The following is an 18303-nucleotide window of genomic DNA, read 5'->3' as shown; positions in this document are numbered from 1 at the left end:
TTAGAACTTACGTATGTTGTCAAGTTCTAACTTTAATTTAGTAAAATAGTGTAAATTATTGTCCGGTACAAGTTATTTTTTTAGAGCTCTTCAATTATGTTTTATCTCTAAGACGAAAATTATAGATTATATCGTAAGTTAGACTTCAAAAGAAATAGTGTAAATTATTGTCCAGGGCATAAGATACAGTGTCACTCATCCTATAGTGCAAAGAAATATTTTCAGCAGTTAAATTAACACATTATGCTCAACTATTTAGCAATTCTCCATGAAAAAAATCTTCACACATAATAATCTTACAGAAAAAAAGGACTAATAAATACATCCATTTTAGCATATGTTCTGAAAGTTCTATAGATTTATATTGATACAAGCCCTTACAGGCTGACACACCAAAAAAAAAAAACAGAAGAAAGAACCATAGTGTCAATCAAAATGAGATTAAAAGAATTATGGTTTAATCAAAGAATGATGAGTTTACAACATTGTGTATCACTGGGATCTTGATCTTTTTAATATCTTATGACCTGATTCATCCTTCTCATATAGACGCTCAATCAGTTCATCCCAGTTATCTTTGGTCTTGCTTCTACTTGACGACCCTGGGGATGAATCCCGGACTGATGTATCAGACTGTTCTTCGTCTAGTTCATCAAAAGTTCCGTAATAAGAAGGTGAAAAAGCATCTGGAACAGCCAAGGTGACAGCTCTCTGTAGAGCAGCTTTATGCTCCTCGTTGTGCTCTCTAGTTAATGTCTGTTGTCGCTCCATCTTTTGCTTTGCTGGAATTTTCGTCACATGATCTCTCTCTTGCATCAACTGGATGCACAAAATAAATATGAATGTGAAGAACTGTTGAAACCGATTTAAGCTTGAACACCTACCGTGCAGTAACACAGATACAAACAAAAGCTCTTTTGGAGCACATAATAGAATAGAGTAGAAAATTCATTTTACAATTCAATTGAATTCACAAGATACTTGCTGTTCATTAAAAGTATATTCAAAACAAATCACTCTCATATTTCAAGTCCTAACTATTACCATAATTGAATGCGACAATAGTTGCGTAAGAAAAATGAATGATTACCAAAGCTTCCCATAAATATTTAAATATCTTATAAATCTATTAATATGCTATGCATCAATACCAAGCAAGTCAAAGTTGGCAATGTAAAATCCTCTTTATTATTTCCAAAGAGCTCACAAGTTGCTAAAATTCTTCAACGCATCTACAGTCGTAAGTACTACTAACTACAAGAACGCATCAATCCACATGCTAAAGGAACCAATAGATGCAACCACAGTTGCTGCTTTAAGTTTCACAACTTAGTGCTGAAACAACTAATAAGGTGAAAGGCATGGACCACTTGTGCGGAGAAAAAAATTTACCCTATCTTTATCAAGACGTAAGAGAGCTACAACTTGTATTCAACCACCCTTAAGAGTGATGAACTAGTGTCAAGAAGGATTGCACTGATTAACTATCTTAACTGATGATGGAAGTAGATCACAAGTGCCCTACGATGGTGGAGTGGGGACAATACCATTTGATAAGATAAGGTGGAGAGCACATGATGTGAATTCCTGAACATATTGGTGCTAGTTTGAGCTTTGAACCATCTCAATTCAAAGTTAGCGCAGCAGTTAAATTTCTGTTGTGTCTATTGCAGAATGCAGCAGGCATACGCAAAACCATGAATTTATGGAATATCTATTCCAGATAGCCTACAGCCAAGCTCGCACATCTTTAGAAGTAAAACTAAGGCTATGACTGTGTAAAGTACAAAGACAATTTATTTGGAATTAAAAGCCATCAGTTGTCAAAGAAGTGCAGACAACTTACTTCCAAGGCCCTTCGTGCTTCTCTCTCTATCCAGATAATTGCATGATCAGAAGTAGCATTACAAGAGAGAACTATGTGCTCAAATCTCCCATCCACTGGAACTGCAGTCTTCACAACAGGTGGAAATCGTCCACATCTGTTTTAATGGACCAACATGGTAGTAAAGAAATCAGAGGTTGCAATCATGTGCCTAATAGTAGCCCACAAAACACTGAAGTGTAAAATGGTTCATTATTGATTGTATTGTACTATGCAAACCATTTTGGTGGTCTTTATGACAAACCTGCCGGAATAGATGCTTTTACTCAAAACAGAAACATAATAGTATAGAACTAAAAGTACAATAAATGGTTCTGATCCCCGCGAAGACAAAAAACAATAGGTGATTTCCATTTATTCAAGCCTTGGTGGGCAGATTACCTGGTACCTATGTTGGTAGAAATAGCAGGTACACTGTAGAATATTCAAGGTATGCAAGCTGGCCCAAACACCACACATAGAAAAAGGCATATTCTTACGCACCATCATAGAAATGTTTTCCACATACATAGGCAGGCCATATTATATAAACAACTTGAAACAATTTCATGTAGCACATCCTATAAGTCTGAAAATACCTAAAAGGTTTCCTCTCAACAATGTGGTAGAGGCGACCTGGGGCGTAAAGCCTTCGTGGATCCTTGAGCAACTTCTCTTCTGAGATGCATGTATCTCTCATGCACCTTAGGCATAAGAGGCATGGTAAACTGCGAAAAATAAACAAGCAAATGAAAATAAATGAGGTTATTCATGAAGAGCAAACGTTAGAATGTAAAAAGGCATCTATAATATTGGACCCTCCACTTAATGACTGCTATACTAAGGGAAGCTCGGTGCACTAATGTCCCGCTATGTGCAGGGTCCGGAGAATGGGTGAACACACAAGGGTCTATTGTACGCAGTCTTACCCTGCATTTCTGCAAGAGGTTGTTTCCACTTTCCACAGCTTGTAGGTAATGACACTTTACAAAAACATGGTTCTGTTTCCTTAATTACTAAATTGGATTTTCACACAAACATAAAGTTTTACCAAGTTAACTGAGGTTTAAACACAGTGAAGGGGATATGAACAAAACCTGGAAGTAGAAACAAAAAAAGAGAAGGACTCAAGTTTCCTAGTTGATGGGACACAACCCATCCAGTGCCTCTTAAGATAGTAACTAAATGAGGAATCAGAATTCTTATTCCAAATGAGGGATGGTGTTGTCAAAGGTACGGTTAAGCCGTGAAGCAAGGAGGCAAAAACATGTTAAGCGCTTCGCGTCGCTTAGCGAGCGCTGCAGTGTCTTCACCAAGGCTCTAAGGCACAAATTTCCTTGACAATGAGCATAATCCTGAAGAGGCGACGCCAAATAATTGATATTTCTCTTTATCATAATCTTTTTTCAGTTTCTTTGACCATATATTTTTTTTTGAGAATTAGTATTGTTTCTTTGACCATATATTTGTTAATTCATGTTTGTAATAATAGTCTTGGACAAACATACAAATTTGTATTTTTTTCTCCATTTGTGTCTTTCTTCATTAAAGCCAACTTTGCTTGCGCTTAAAGCCAAACGGACCTTACAGTTTTTTTTGCGTTTTCTACTTCAATAACACTGTGAGGTAATGGACTTTTGAAAGCAAGTACAATATCAAATTTAACTATGTTTTACCAGAATAGTGACTTGAATATATCTTCCAAGGGGGTTGCTGTCCGTGGCAAGAAATCATCCTAATAAAGAAAGAGAAGATGGAGTTAGATTGAAAAAAATTGCAGCACACACAATGGGAGAAAAACTTCAAAGGCAGACTAAAAGACCAGTAGACATTGATAATTGACATCAAAATAGATATCGAAAGATAATGCAACCATTATATACAATAAATGAAACCCCTTGCTTCCTAGGTACAGATTTCAAAGCCAATAAATCGACCTCCCATTGTAAGAAAGACTGAGAGTACACAGGCAGAAGAAAGGACATGATCTGCTTATTGCAGAGTGGATGAGACTTGACAGTTAGCAAAATTGACAAGGCCTTGAAACTACAAAATGTAGAAAGCTACATGCTTCCACACCAAGAGTATCCATCTAGAGTGGTTAAGACTTAAGAATGTGCAAAGTGATGTATGTAGAACTTGCCTGAAGCACAATGGAGTTGATGACATCTGCATATCTCACTGCCAGATTCAGTGACATACATCTAGCTGGTGCAATAGCAAAGCACCTGATTCTTTTCCTATCAATATTGCCCAGCTTGTCAAGATTTTGTGCTATCACCATTGTCAATAACGCTGCTACACCTGACCCAAGTGAATGTCCGGTAATTGTTAAGGTATAGTTTGGATATTTCTCCAGCAATTGCTTCATGATCTCACATTCGGCATTTAACACCAATCCAGCTGCTTTTAATAAGCCATTGTGAACATACCCACCATCAAATTTCCGTTTGCCCAGCTTATTGTCCAACAAGACTGCATAATCACTCTCCTTCGCCAAATTAAGACCTCTAATAGCAAGAACTATGTCAGCATGATCATGATCCAGATATAAGAGATACGGTGGTGCTCGACCACCGGTATCTGGATAGTTTTTCTTCACAATTAAACAATCTGGATTAATTCCATATCCTTCAGGTGGTTCCCACTGAGGTTGTCTAAGATCATCTTCGTATACACCCAATATGTATCGGCATAGCCTAGGGACAGGTTCAAATTCTTCAGCCGTGGCAACACTCCAATTTTCGCTGTCATGTCCTGCACTATGGAGGCACCGCTTCCATGCCCATCGGGCACAAGCTACACCGTATACACATTCAAGGAGAGGGGGTAAACCACAGAGAACGGACATTATTGCCTATGGCCTAGTTGTTAGACTGCTGATTAAGAATGTCCTTGAGACTAACTAGCAGCATAGTCAAAGTCTGCAAGATCAACATAGCAGATAATAAGGATAACTAAATATAAAAGCCACAATGCCCACAACTTAATAGATCACAATTATTCAAACAAATATCAATGATCAGTCAATCAACTACGCCAAAATCTCAAACTAGTTGGGGTTGGCTATATGAATCTTCAATATCCACTCTGTTCCAATTGAGCTCATTTCAGATGTAAACTAAGATTTCCTTGAAACTAGAGAATCTCAGCAATCTTACACAAAACTGAGAGTACAAGTCTCTAAACAGCCTGAAAAGACTGATTCCCCCAATGACATTCATATGAAGAATCATTTAAATCCATGAATCTTGAAAAATCGCATGCAAAGAGTGTCTAATTTTGAGCCAAAAAACTAAATTTAAATAAGAAAGTTCTACATGCATCAAGAAAGATCCTTTCTTCAAACATTTAAAATTTTCATTAATACCCAATAACATAAACTATGATTAGGGGAAAATAACAGTACAAAGACAACACCTTTAACTCTTCAACATTGAAAACATTACCTAAATTGGATCATTCACCTTAGGGCTACTGAACCTCAGAATTTGCATAAAACTTGAGACACCCAAGTAGCAGATTCAAGTGTTGATGAGAATTCTGAAGTCAATGCTGTGGATTCTCACTTCTTAGCAATAGCAATCACCCCACAACTGAGCCAGAAATTAAAATAATCAAATGAAATCAGGACACATGTGTACCAACTATTGCTGAGTTGTTGAAAGTCAACTTGGACTCGGCTAATATATTGAGTATTTAGAGGCCCATGATAAAATTTACTCCTTCACTGAACGGTGTTTTTGATGTCCTTTTCTACCTCTGTTTCTCCATAAATCTCCAAGAGTGCAGTGGTTTAAGGGAAACTGACAAATCTCAAGAGAACATTGGAAAAGGGTTGAAGGAACAAAATTTCAACCTGTTATACCTTTTATAGTAACCAAATCTATGGTGGAAAATTCACACCGAGAAGAGAAACTCTACACATTCAATTTCCAGAACAACCCATTCAATTTGAGTACTGATTTTGTGATTGAAACAGAGAGAATATTGAAAACGCCTTATTTCCGTAAATTATTAGTTTTATCTCTGAATAATTAATAGTCTTAAAAACACTTATTTACTTAATTAGCTAAATTTAAAAATACATTTAATCTTGCAATAAGAGTGAAATACATCATAAATTCTCATCAAATTTAGGGGTGAACACTTATTTACTTGATTAACTAAATTTAAAAATATCTCTTATCTTGCAACATCAATGAAATACACCCCTAAATTCTCGTCAAGTTTAGAAGTATTCTTAACACTTTTTTTTTCATTAAGAGTCAATGCTCCTACGAGAGTTTGAGACTACTTGTTATGTCATGTGACAGATCGGTGTATCTAAGTTTAGGTAGTCATGTAGATGAGTGTTTTAAGACTATCAATAGTTCGGGATGAAACTAATAATTTACGCTAAATTTACAGATGTGTTCAATACTTCTTTCATTAAAAAATGATGGTGATTCGTATATTATTGACACACGGATGTAAAGGAAAAATTAATTTCACAAAGTGCTCAACTTATAAATTTAAATTGAAAAGAAAAATGTAGATTTCTCCGACGATTTTGATAAACATAATGTTTGAATAGATGATTGTGAAGTTTTATTGATAAATTTATATTAAATTTTAAATTCATGATATGTTAATCAAGTCAAATTATTTGTTAATATATTGAAGCTGAAATTATATAACTTAAATGAAGTTTGAATTACATTTGAGTTAGTCTGTTTAATTGAAAAGACGAGCTTAGCTCATGCTTTTTAAATCCAAAATATTCTAAAATTACTTGGAGACCAAATTCTCAAACCCCTAAGTCACCCCTATATAAAGAAGTATTCATAGACCAAAAATAGGGAGAAAATATATTTAAAAAAATTGTTCTTAAGTGGTGATCCGCAAGTATTCCGCAAGTGAAGAATTCTCCGCCTCCAAATTGTAAGTCGCAAATTCTCATATCTTTGCGATTGTAATCAAAGTTTGACTCTTCGATATTAACAATTCAGAAAATGAACATACAAGAAAAATAAAATATAATATATAATTATTATAAAAAAAATATATGATAAAACGATAATCTAATTAGTAAAGAATAAACAAAATCAACAGAAAAGTAAAATAAATAATATATTTAAATTAACACCCCAACACAATATGGAATAACCATCCAAATAAGTTATCATCAAACCAAAAACAAATAAATAAGAGTAGTATAGATCTATCAGTTCAAAATAAATAGGATAAAGTTTTGATTTACAGAGAAACAGGGATCACACAAATAATGTATCAAATCGAAGATGGGTTTGACCCTATCAATAATATTTATAAGATCCCTACCTACCCTCTAGAATATGCTGTTTTATAAGAAAAATTCTGAATTAATAATATTTTGAGCTATTATTAATAAAATTATTATATTGATGAGTAGGTATGTTCTAAACTAAGGTATGATTTCATTTTCCTTTGATGACAAAGACTGTTATAATAGCTTATTCTATTTGAAAGCCTTTTTTGTTTAAAACAACTTTTCGTGCTCTTACTTTTGAGTCTATTAGCGGCAACAAAGGCTGCGGGAACGAGTGTTGTGATTTCCCCGATCGATACCACCATTCATTACTGTGAACCAATCCCATTTCAGTATAGGCATGTATTTCTTTAGAACATATTCATTTCAGAACATAAAATCAAATTGAGAATCAAAATCACGCTTGGAGTCTATCGCTAGAACGAACAACACACCAACTTGTGCTACTAAACTTATACCTGAAACCATAATTTGTGTCATTGAACCAATGTTTGGGGCATAACTTATGCTACTAAATTTATGCCTCACGAATTTTCTTCTGTCTTGCATTTTTTTTCCATTGTTAAAGGCATTTTGCACCCTTTTTTTGTTACTTGAATTAAAATGTTAAAAGATAAAAATTAAAGATCGACCCAAAAACTAAAGATTACATACACCAAAATAAAGGCTTTGTGCAAATGGCCCATGAGATTTTGGTGAGCATGGTCCTACAACTTATTGGGCTTTATTTTCAATTGCAACAATTGTGAGCAATTAAGGTCCAAGCCCAAACGGCCCAAACCCTAAGTCCTCGCGAAGCCTTTGAATTACTATATTACCCTCATAATCGTGGCCTTGGTATATAAAAAACCTAAAACCCTAGTTTCAGCTTATCACCCGCCTCAAGACTCTCAGCAGATCGAATAAAAAATCGAAGGTAAGCAGCGTTCACTCTTTCTTTGTGCTAAAAGCTTGATGTGATGTTGAAACCAGTAAAAGGGTTGAACAATCTGTTAATCATTTGCAAAAAATATTTAAAATTGATTTTGTTTTTGCTGTATGATTGTTAAAGCAGGGGATGGCGCCGCCGAACACAGGATTAGCCGTGGGATTGAACAAAGGACACATTGTAACCAAGAAGGAGCTAGCTCCACGCCCTTCTGACAGAAAAGGGGTATTTTTTCATCCATTTTACTGAGCCTATAGATTGTTGTTTACTGTACTCGATTTCGGCTTGTAATGGTTTAGATTGAAATTTAAATTTAGGTTTATTTTTATTTTGAATCAGGAAAACTAACTCAGTATTTAAATTTAGGTTTATTTTTATTTTGAATCACGAAAACTAACTCAGTGACTATCAGTATGAATTCGTTGTGCAACTAGACTGCATTAGCCATTAAGTAATATGTGTAGCTTTTATTTTTGTTTGTAACATTGATTTTACGCCTATCTCGGATAAAGGATACATATGATATATCAAAGTTTAGAGTTTGTGTATTCAATTTATTCTAGAAGAGTTTGAGATGTGTGGTGTGCAATGGAGCTCATTCTTCGTAACATTAACTGTTTAGTTTGTCATTTGATAGAGGATGGGCCTAAATGTGTATAGCTTTAAACATTAGTGTTGTAGGTTTGTGTGTAGATAGCATTTCTTGAAGTGTTTAGGCAGTTGAAAATTATGATGGTGAATGGGGAGAGTACAGTCTGATCAATAAAAAATTGATCTTTTACTCAAATAGACCCAATACTCATTCTTTTTCTATTGGTATACAAAGATTCCTCACCTGAGAGTAAAATGAGTTTGTAGTGTCTGATATTGACAAGTAAAAAGTCAAAAACAACTACTGGCTTCTATGGCCTATATTTTGCTTTTTGTGTTAGGTTCCTGTACGCATGGTCTAGAACATTCTGTAATGGAGGTAATACCTACTCCTGTCTTCATTGCATCGTCTTGGTGCTAACAATATAACTTCTTCATTCATGAAAAAGGAAATTAACCGGTGTCTACAACAACATTGTGTGATTTGTATAGGTAGGGTCTTTCTGTATTTTCTATTTTGCTAGAAAATTCAGCATTACCTTTTTCAGTTTTGGATGTGCGTGCCATGCTTTGCTTGCGTGAATATTTGTTAGTGACATTTTATTCAGTTGCCTAATTGCTATGTTAATTCAGAAAACAAGCAAAAGAATCCACTTCGTCAGGAATCTCATCAGAGAAGTTGCTGGATTTGCTCCATATGAGAAGAGGATTACTGAGCTTCTTAAAGTTGGCAAGGACAAGCGTGCATTGAAGGTAGCCAAGAGGAAGTTGGGTACCCACAAGAGGGCAAAGAAGAAGAGAGAGGAGATGTCTAGCGTTCTCCGTAAGATGAGGTGATGTCTCGTGATTATTTGTTTTCTCAAGAGTGAAGTCAGATTATTATTTTCCTATCTCTGAAGAAGAATGTGCTAATTCCCTGACTAATATTTCTTTCTGTTTCTCCTTGTGCAGGGCCACCGGAGGTGGTGAAAAGAAGAAGTGAAGTCTTTATCCTTATTTTGTCAATTGAGGAACTGAGTTTATTAGTTATTATACATGATCTTTTTGAATTAGCTATAAAATTCTCTAGACTTGACACAATTATGGCTTTGAATTTTCATTAAGATTGTGACATTATGCTCAACTTTCAAGTTCAAGTCTACACTCTAGTTATGTTCTGTATTTTATATTTTTGTCAAATTGTGTTACTCCTTGCTCTTTGTGGTGGCGATGGCTTATACGTTGCTCACTTCCCTGTGAAGTTGACCTAGGTTTTCCCTATACTTGAGAACAATATGTTTATTCCGAAATGCCTACGTCGAAAGAAAAGGCAGTCTTTAAGTGAATGCACCCGGTTCTGCCTTAAATTGCTAAAAGAAAAGCGAACCGGCTAGCGCCCGGAAGAGATGTGTACTGGCCTGCCCTAAAACAAACTCATACTTTCGTTTTTTCCTCCCTCCAAATCCAATGGCCTCAAACAAGTTCAATTTACTGTCTTGTGTGAGTAGCACACCAATCCTATAGTTCTTTGGTTAATTTAAAACGTTGAAGATTTTTTTACATTTGTTGCTAACTAGTTTGAGTCAGATTTTTTGGCTTTTTTGAAATGCAGAACTATACATCTGCTAGTAAAAATATTAGTATCGTTACAATTCTTTCTAACCGTCTGAATTCATTCAAGTTAGTATTTGTGGTAAGAATAAAACTGTCAAAACGTAAGCTCTTATAAAATTGGAGAAGATGAAGAATATAAAAAAACCTTTATATGTTGATATAAATTCAAAGGATTTGACTTAGCAAGGACTATTTGTACTTTTTTTTCTCGAGATTTTGTATCCTTGCATCACTCTAGTATTTTAAAATTATTCATTGAAATCAAAATTTCGATAGAACGGTGATAAGGTAAACCCACATTTTATACCAGAAAATACTTATCCTTAATCTTTGTAACCAAACGAGTGAAGGACCCCAGTGTTTACACCAATTCTCATATTACCTCTTTATTTACATAGACTGTTATCCCTTGCAATTATTAGTTATTGCACATTCACACATGTACTCTATATTGATGAGTCACAGTGAGATGAATAGACGCAGCACCATCTTTTAAAATGAAAATTTGAAATCGTTAGCTTTTGTAATCAACCTCTCTTTTCTTTGTGTGTTGTCCAGAGGAGGAGGACTATCACGTCTTCTTTCATCATTCTTTTGTTAAGAGGACGCATACAGTACAATTCAGAAGTTCAGTACTAACATAAACATGTATATAGTACAATTAAGAAGCTAAAACAATCAATGTGATGATGGAAGGTATAAATACCTCGCAGAGTTTCTTTTATTACTCTCTTCTGGTGGATGTCAATGTCCACCAGCTTATATGGGCCAAAATTGACTGCTCCAATCAGAGAATTTATTGACCAAAATGGCAAAAAAGGATACAAGAGTCTTTCATATAACACAATTTTCATGTCTTGAATTTCTGTGAGATTTTCTCAACTCCACCCCTGCAATCATCGGCAAAGCGCTTAACACCATCCTTGAGAGCCGAGCCAACTTCAGCTGAGCTTTGCTGCATTCCTTGTACTGAGTTGCCCATCTTCGACATGGCAACATCCTTTAACTCCTCTGTTTGCTTGCCTGCCTTTAATGCCCACTCCTTAAGCATAGTGATCAGCAACATTATTTTTTCAATAATCATATGAATTGTCTCTCTTGATTTCCCTCTCACTGTATCAGCCATTTCCTTGAGCTTGTCCACTAATGTTTCAGCTCTATTAACAGTTGATTCAACAGACTCATTTCCAGCATTCTGCCATGTAACTCCAGCATTGGCTTCTTCTTGCAGGTCATTGTCAACTACCACTTTGATGCCTTGCTTCTGCCAGCGGTCTCTAGCCTCTTCCAAGGCTTTTGCTTGCTCTCTAGCTTTCTTAGCCTCATCTTCCGCCCAAGTCCTAATTGCAATATTGAAATAAATATCAATCAACTGTAGATGCAAAGAACGAAGGGGGAAAGGGAAGAAATTATTGCAGCAAATAAAAGATGATATGCCAAAAGTTTCAACATGTAGTCCTATACAGATGGAAGTTCCTTAATACTTGTCATTTTGCAATTAGGAGGGACCTGCGTGACTGGAGCAACAGACCAACAGTTACAGTCAATATCCAAGATGCAAGAGTTACCCATGGTACATATAGTGAAATATGGATGGTGGTAGTTTCACATAAAATCTATTCGTCAGAAAATGCAGCTTTATATGATACTAAAGCAACCAGAAGTTCAGAAAAAAACCAGAATTACAAGGACAACAAAGGTGACAGCTTAAACACGGGATCAAGAGTTATTAGAATCCTCATACTCGGTTTAATTGGCAATGATGATTAGTGAGTTTGAACAAAATATCAGTGTAGGCCACAAAGGAACACACTTCAAAATTATCGAAAGAAGAAAATGGGATAGATTTCATTAGCCCCTTCACAGAGACAAGGAATTACTTAAGCCAGAGCAGCACTAGTAACCAACTCTAATGATACATGATATTGTCACAGCTTCCTCAGAATACTCAAATATCAATATATTATTGAACTAATTTTCAGTCAGTGATAACAAACGACTATTGAACTGTGGGATTGTCACTAACTAGTAGGCAGGTTAAATCCTCCTTGGTGAGCCATTTGAATGTGGTGAATCAACACTGTAATTAAGATCGAACTAGAAAAACATTTAAGATGATACATTTCTTACCGAGCCAAGGATAATGCTTTTCTCTCAACCTCCAGCTCATACTGCAAACGTGCTATCTCTTGGGTTTCAAATTCTGCATCTTTCCTAAGCTTTTCAATCCTCTCTTTATCATAGGTGATCTCTAATTTGTCGCTCACAAGGGTCTGTAATTGCTCCTCTACATCGCGTCTTAATCTGGAAAGAATTTCCATTTCTGAATCAACAACAGCACGTTCCTTCATTAATGCTAAATTCTCTTCCTCCCGCTGAGCTCTCAAACTCTCCAACTCTCTTCTTGCTTCCTCAGCCAATTTCTCCACTGCAGCAATCTTTTCCCTTTCCAATAAGAGTTCCTTCTCAAAACTTGCATTCACATCTTTCTCAACCTCAGCTACCAGAGCATTATGGGCTGAAACAGCTTTTTCAGCCATCGACTCAGCCTCAATGCGCGCAAGTTCCTCACCAACGATATCAGAAGCTTCACCGGTTGCTAGGGCAATAGCAGCTTGGGCTTTGGTGACAGGTTTATCTGGTTGGAAGAGTCTTGTGTACCCTGTATTGACAGGTTAGTCATAGCATAACTTACCCTTTCCCAGATCCAACCTCATATAAGAAACAATTCATAGTACTCACCGAATGCAAGGGCCACTATTCCCTGTTCACCTGATGATACGTCAGCTACCAGCGCAGGCCATGCATCTGGATGAATCTTGTCAACATCTATGAACCCAGAGACTCTCTGAACGGACTGTCAAGGAAAAGAGATTGTACCAAATTAGTGAATAGTCACTTACTATGCGTAATAAACAAGATAGAAACCACCCATTATTCAATTTGTATGCAACCTTTTGGTCAACAATTGGTAGCTGTCTTTTCTCTATCGCCATCTTCCAGCTGACAAGATCTTGACGTGATAAAGGACTGCAATGCAGAACTTTAATGCATCAAGTAGGAAATGACTAGGAAAGTTAGTTGGCATCAGAATACATTAGCAATGCCATGAAGTTAATAGTAATAACATTGGGAGTGATATCATTCTTTTATCGCTAGTACATCATGGGAACACTGATCAGCAACTTAAACGAATATAAGATCCAAGAAAAATATAAGAAACCATAACCCGTGCTAACATACAAAGTCGAAAGGAGATACATTTTTTAATTCATCAGGGAAAGGGAAGTAGTACATGAGATAGACAGAGAAATCTATCTGTGGAAATTCAAAACACTCATCAGCTCAGTCTCCACCTGTAAATACTGTTGAATTATCGATTCTTGAGAGCGATCACCTAAAAGAAGTCCAACATTGCATTTGTGAGCAGTATTATACCTTTCAGGACAGAAGAAGACAGGACTTTGGTCATCATCCAAAGATGACTGCATGTCACGTCTTGAGAGTTTGCTGGAAAGTAACCCTGCTTCGGCTAAACCTAAAGAGGTTCACATTCAGAAGACTGTAGCCCCGATGTCAAGCAGAACTTAACAAAAAAAATTGATGATTCGAAGTTCTACCTTGTATAGACGGGAAGTCTGGATCCTCAGGAGTAATATCATCGAAGGCAAGATCAGTGACATTCTCAATATACATTGCAGGGTAGACCTTTGAGACAGTGGTTCTGTGGTAATCAAAAGCACCCTTACTTCCTCAATAGGTATGTCAGTTAACTTTTCAGTGTTTCAAATGTAAAACAAAAGACTACCAGTTATGTTGGGGAATATACGAGACAGGTATACCTTGATAGAGCACTACTAGCAGAGACCAACCAACGAGCATATTCACGCCGAGTGCAAAGATCTCCAGGTTGAACATCAGACTCAATAACCTACAACTTAAAGATTCAAAACCAGATGCAAAACACATGTTGGAACAACTGTGAGTAACACAGGATTGAACACTTCTCCCCTTGACCTTATGTACCACATATAGGTTCTTCAACTAAAGGAGGACTGACCAAATATTCTTACCAACACATGTTTGACTTTTCATCTTAAAAGATGTCAAGAGGAGGTACATGAATACTCTTTTCGGTGGCTGGAGGGTCAGGGAAGGTAGAAGTCAAATTCATAGCCTGCAACGTCACCTCTTTTTTGTTAACGATGGAGTTCAGGCCAACTTGGGCCAACTCGATTATTCTACCATGTACTTGGTACTTCCCACCAGCACAAGTTTTAGTAACTTTGCCTACCAAGACATAGCAAATGGGAATAAATCACCTTAGTTCTCTTTTTTTCCCAACAACAACATACCCAGTGTAATCTCACAAGTGGGGTCAGGGGAGGGTAGCGTGTACTGCACCTTACCCCTACCTCCCGGGAAAAGAACTAAGGTGGTTTTTTCCCATGCCATATTATTGCAATCTAGCACTTGGAGATGCCTAGATATCCAACAAAGGTGCAAGACACTAGCGTACTTGATCTAGTTTGCTACTTATGGTGCTTCTCAAATTACAGTTCTAATTACGAGCCCACACAATTGACCAGTCCTCTGTTTATATAAGCTTTGGTTTCTGCAGTCTCATTTAAGATATACCAGGCAGTCAACTTCAAGGCTTCAATCACAGGAGGGAGAAGCCCTCCTCAGACCTGATCTAAGAGAAAGATAAGACGGACTGTGGACAAAGACTAACATGATGGTAAAGATAGTTGACAGAAACAACAATAACCACCCTGTCGTCAAAAGGAAGAGACACTCTTCTGATGAACATTTATAATAGGAAATAACGCAAGAAGGATATTTCATTATCAGTTTATTTTTTCTGGTTTTACATAATACTATTGCTAACCTCTCTCATCAGTTTCTCTCAGAGAAACACTTACCATGAAGAAAGGGAAGAACTTATATACCAGAGTTATCCAAGTGAAAAACATCAATACGAAGTAACTTGAGCAATAGGATTGAACTCGATGAAGTAATTATCTAATACCTTCAAAGCTTGTAATGCTGAGAGCGCTTGACCTTGGACTTGATCAAACGAAGCAGGAACCAAAACCCTTCCTGGAGGTGCCTGCAGAGCTGGAGAAATAGTAGATGGAGCAGGAATACCAGCAGAAGTAAAGACATCACCAGGATCCGTTGAGTTAAAAGATGATCTGCTTGCATGCATATCCTTAAAATCGTTTCCAAGATGGTCATAAGCTGTTGTTGAAACTGAAGCTGTACCAGGCACTTCGTCTCTGTTTGACTTATGCACTTCAAAAGATGACTTATCTCCATCACTTGGAACCTCCAGCATTTCGGTCAGGTCAACATTGGTGGTGGAAAATGAGCTTTGAGTCTCTGCATACACTTCGCGTGTAATCACGGGTTCTAAAAGTGCTTCTGATTGCGGATTAACAGCAGTGTTGAGGTCAGAAGGCTCAATAGGAGGGGAGTCCAATGAAATTTCAGAGTGTCCTGGTCCTTCCAAACTAGATACTCCCACCTGGTCATCAATTTCATATGTTGAATTTGGACTTATAACTGATGCAGCAGCAACTTCGTCATCATTATAGTTCTTCTGTTCTGGTTCAGTTGTTGGTTCTGGTTTTCCAGCACCAAGACTATCTTCCTCACTTTCATAGCTTGACATGACAAAGGTTGCTTCAGGGGATTCAGATATGGCTTCACTAGCAACTACTGCATCATCACTAGCTTTCCTGTCATCCAAATCATTCTGAATATGGGTCTCGTGACTCTCATCAACAAAGACACCAACACTGGATGGATTGCCATCATCAGTATCCTCACTAATTCTACTTGCCTGGAACTCTTCACCGCTATTATCTTTGAATTCATTATCACCTAAAACATTCTCCTCTTGAACTGTGTCATTATGATTGTCAGAATCGATTGACATTTCTTCCTGTGTTGTTAAGGGCTCCATCTGCTGTTTAATTCCTGTGTACATGAACTTGCAAATTATGAATCTAACTAGCAAGAAGCTCTCAAAGGAAGATACCACTTCTGAACAGGATGTGCATTTTCTAAAGTCACGAGCAGCATAATTATGCATCCAAACACACATTATAAATCATATACATATTATTCACTATTCAACATATTAGTTTACTCTATTGATTATTGGGCAATATCTCAAATATTAAGCTTCAGTGTAACCACTCTCCCCAAACATCACAGACTAATGATATCAATCTTTCAAAAGCGAAAAGGGACTTGAAGGGGTCCATAATTGACAAGTCCCCAATACTTTGTGCAAGAAACCTCTTAATGCATACATGCCAAACTTAGGCCATCTCAAATTGTTCACATTGTCTACTTATCATACACATGATATTTTACAAATGTAATCAGGTTTTCCAGTCATCATTACTTGAAGAAACATTCCACCACTAACTTTTGACAGAAATCACTTGGTCGTCATAATTAGCAGAAAATACTGAACTCACTTGTTGAACTCCGTCTGCTTATTGACAATGCAGCAAAGGTAAGGCCAGACACAAGGATAATACCAGCTGCTCCTGCTCCCACCATCCCTGAAAATAAGCTACTTCAAAAGTGTTATCAGTCCGCAAAAGAACCAAAGACAGACCTGCTGTTTAAAAAAAATTACTATGCATTCTGCTGTCATTTGCACCTACTTCCCAATCTTCAATGCAGAGCCAGAAAATTAAACAGATTCCATTTGAAAAAATCACTATATGTCATGAACAATGTAGAATGCTTTCAGATATACGAGCTGTATCATATACAGATTTTCAATATCTATTTTGCAAATTTGAACCCCTTTATTCCAATACTCAATATTTTATCTTAACAACAAATCAGATATTCCCCAAAACTATTCCTACATTTTCAACTGGCATACACCATTACCAACTGACTAAGCCTCAATTCAAACTAAATAATATCGTCTATTACAACGCACTCACCAGCGATGGACTTCTTCCCCTGTGAGTCACTAGGTTTCTCAGCACCATCAGCTCCAGACCATCCAGAGAAGCCATCTGCTGAAGCAGTCGAATTTACACCTCCTGCACTTGTTTTTTCCACTCCACCATTTGACACACTATTCATAGTAATCGAAACCAAACGAACCCCACGATAATCCAGCTTGCCGACACGCATTCCTGCAAAAACTGCCAACGGCTTTTTGCTTCTGAATGCTAACCGAAGCTGAAAAGAGTTTGGACACCATGTTGTAGTCAAAGAACTCATTTTTCTTTTTGAAATTTCAACAAAATCCCCCAATTGATAATTAGGGTTTATAATAGTAATAATTGAGGTTTATCAGTAATGCTTCAAATGATTTTCTTCCCTAATTTGCCTCTGCATATATGAAAAAACTGAATAAGATAAAATTACAGAAATTGTGTTAAGAACTTTGGAAGTGAGAAAATCTAGGGTTTATGGAGAAAGAGAGTACTTTTCACCATCCCTTTGTTTTATCTTATCTTTTATTATATACCAAAGTTTTTGTATTTTCTTTTTTTTCCTATTCTTAGTGCTACAGCTATATATAAAAGGTGCTAGCGGAGACCAACTGAATTACCAGTTACCGGATATACGCTTTCATTTGTTGAAATACGAGGCGTAGCATTTCTGCAATCCTGAAAATATATTTGTTCCGTATCCGTTGTCGAGGTTATTAAAAATACTTTTAACGTCAATATTATTAAAAATATTATTCTCAAAATACTTGTCAATTCACAAAATCTAAATAGAATTAATGATTTTTTTTTTCATTTGCCTTGTCAATGTATTAAAGATGTTATTCTCAAAATACTTGACAATGTATTAAAGGATGTGTAAAAGAAAAATGTGACAACTAATATGGGACGAGAAAATACTTGTCATTTCACAAAATAAAGATGAAATCAATTAAATTAGTGGATTGATAATTAATTAAATTTAAAGGAAGTCTCAAGATAACAATTTTGATAAGTTTTTTTATTTTATTAGTAGAGCATATCAAGCAACTAAAAAGAACGA

General features: G+C 36.4%; 3 protein-coding genes across 7 annotated transcripts; 1 reads left to right on the top strand and 2 right to left on the bottom strand.

The window, feature by feature from the left end:
• Nucleotides 1–280: 280 nt before the first annotated feature.
• On the bottom strand, nucleotides 281–5846 carry LOC102603873 (uncharacterized). 2 transcript variants are annotated; one of them, XM_006353810.2, is made up of 6 exons: nucleotides 5314–5846; nucleotides 4008–4788; nucleotides 3541–3599; nucleotides 2464–2592; nucleotides 1847–1982; nucleotides 281–819 (listed from the first exon to the last, which is right to left on the bottom strand). In XM_006353810.2, exons 2-6 carry the CDS (start codon nucleotides 4713–4715, stop codon nucleotides 493–495), a joined length of 1359 nt encoding a protein of 452 aa, XP_006353872.1. In that variant the 5' UTR covers nucleotides 4716–4788; nucleotides 5314–5846; the 3' UTR covers nucleotides 281–492. The 2 variants fall into 2 exon arrangements, with proteins under 2 accessions (XP_006353872.1, XP_006353873.1); XM_006353811.2 differs by having other exon boundaries at nucleotides 5332–5846.
• Nucleotides 5847–8003: 2157 nt separating this feature from the next.
• Nucleotides 8004–9839, top strand: LOC102603301 (60S ribosomal protein L36-2-like). 3 transcript variants are annotated; one of them, XM_006353808.2, is made up of 4 exons: nucleotides 8004–8070; nucleotides 8209–8307; nucleotides 9307–9506; nucleotides 9625–9839. In XM_006353808.2, the coding sequence occupies exons 2-4, from the start codon at nucleotides 8212–8214 to the stop codon at nucleotides 9653–9655; spliced, it is 327 nt and encodes a 108-aa protein (XP_006353870.1). In that variant the 5' UTR covers nucleotides 8004–8070; nucleotides 8209–8211; the 3' UTR covers nucleotides 9656–9839.
• Nucleotides 9840–10886: 1047 nt separating this feature from the next.
• LOC102602745 (uncharacterized) lies at nucleotides 10887–17795 on the bottom strand. Of its 2 annotated transcripts, none has more exons than XM_006353806.2 (10): nucleotides 17244–17795; nucleotides 16761–16847; nucleotides 15299–16251; nucleotides 14109–14197; nucleotides 13887–13990; nucleotides 13705–13804; nucleotides 13221–13296; nucleotides 13009–13123; nucleotides 12397–12928; nucleotides 10887–11606 (listed from the first exon to the last, which is right to left on the bottom strand). In XM_006353806.2, exons 1-10 carry the CDS (start codon nucleotides 17527–17529, stop codon nucleotides 11117–11119), a joined length of 2832 nt encoding a protein of 943 aa, XP_006353868.1. In that variant the 5' UTR covers nucleotides 17530–17795; the 3' UTR covers nucleotides 10887–11116. The 2 variants fall into 2 exon arrangements, with proteins under 2 accessions (XP_006353868.1, XP_006353869.1); XM_006353807.2 differs by having other exon boundaries at nucleotides 16761–16858; nucleotides 17244–17334.
• Nucleotides 17796–18303: the final 508 nt, after the last annotated feature.

Source organism: Solanum tuberosum, unplaced genomic scaffold, assembly GCF_000226075.1.
Source record: "Solanum tuberosum cultivar DM 1-3 516 R44 unplaced genomic scaffold, SolTub_3.0 scf00159, whole genome shotgun sequence".
Lineage (NCBI taxonomy): Eukaryota > Viridiplantae > Streptophyta > Magnoliopsida > Solanales > Solanaceae > Solanum > Solanum tuberosum.
The sequence above is the reverse complement of the archived record's forward strand: the minus strand, read 5'-3'. Positions and strand labels throughout refer to the sequence as shown.

Coding starts and splice junctions, on each gene's coding strand:
- LOC102603873 (XM_006353810.2), bottom strand. CDS start 4,715: ATGTCCGTTCTCTGTGGTTTACCCCCTCTCCTTGAATGTGTATACGGT. Junction 1,983..2,463: donor GTTGAGAGGAAACCTTTTAG/GTATTTTCAGAC, acceptor CCATTAAAACAG/ATGTGGACGATTTCCACCTG. Junction 820..1,846: donor AAGCACGAAGGGCCTTGGAA/GTAAGTTGTCTG, acceptor TTGTGCATCCAG/TTGATGCAAGAGAGAGATCA.
- LOC102603301 (XM_006353808.2), top strand. CDS start 8,212: ATGGCGCCGCCGAACACAGGATTAGCCGTGGGATTGAACAAAGGACAC. Junction 8,308..9,306: donor GCCCTTCTGACAGAAAAGGG/GTATTTTTTCAT, acceptor ATGTTAATTCAG/AAAACAAGCAAAAGAATCCA. Junction 9,507..9,624: donor AGCGTTCTCCGTAAGATGAG/GTGATGTCTCGT, acceptor CTCCTTGTGCAG/GGCCACCGGAGGTGGTGAAA.
- LOC102602745 (XM_006353806.2), bottom strand. CDS start 17,529: ATGAGTTCTTTGACTACAACATGGTGTCCAAACTCTTTTCAGCTTCGG. Junction 16,252..16,760: donor AAGCAGACGGAGTTCAACAA/GTGAGTTCAGTA, acceptor TCATGTACACAG/GAATTAAACAGCAGATGGAG. Junction 12,929..13,008: donor AATAGTGGCCCTTGCATTCG/GTGAGTACTATG, acceptor CTGTCAATACAG/GGTACACAAGACTCTTCCAA.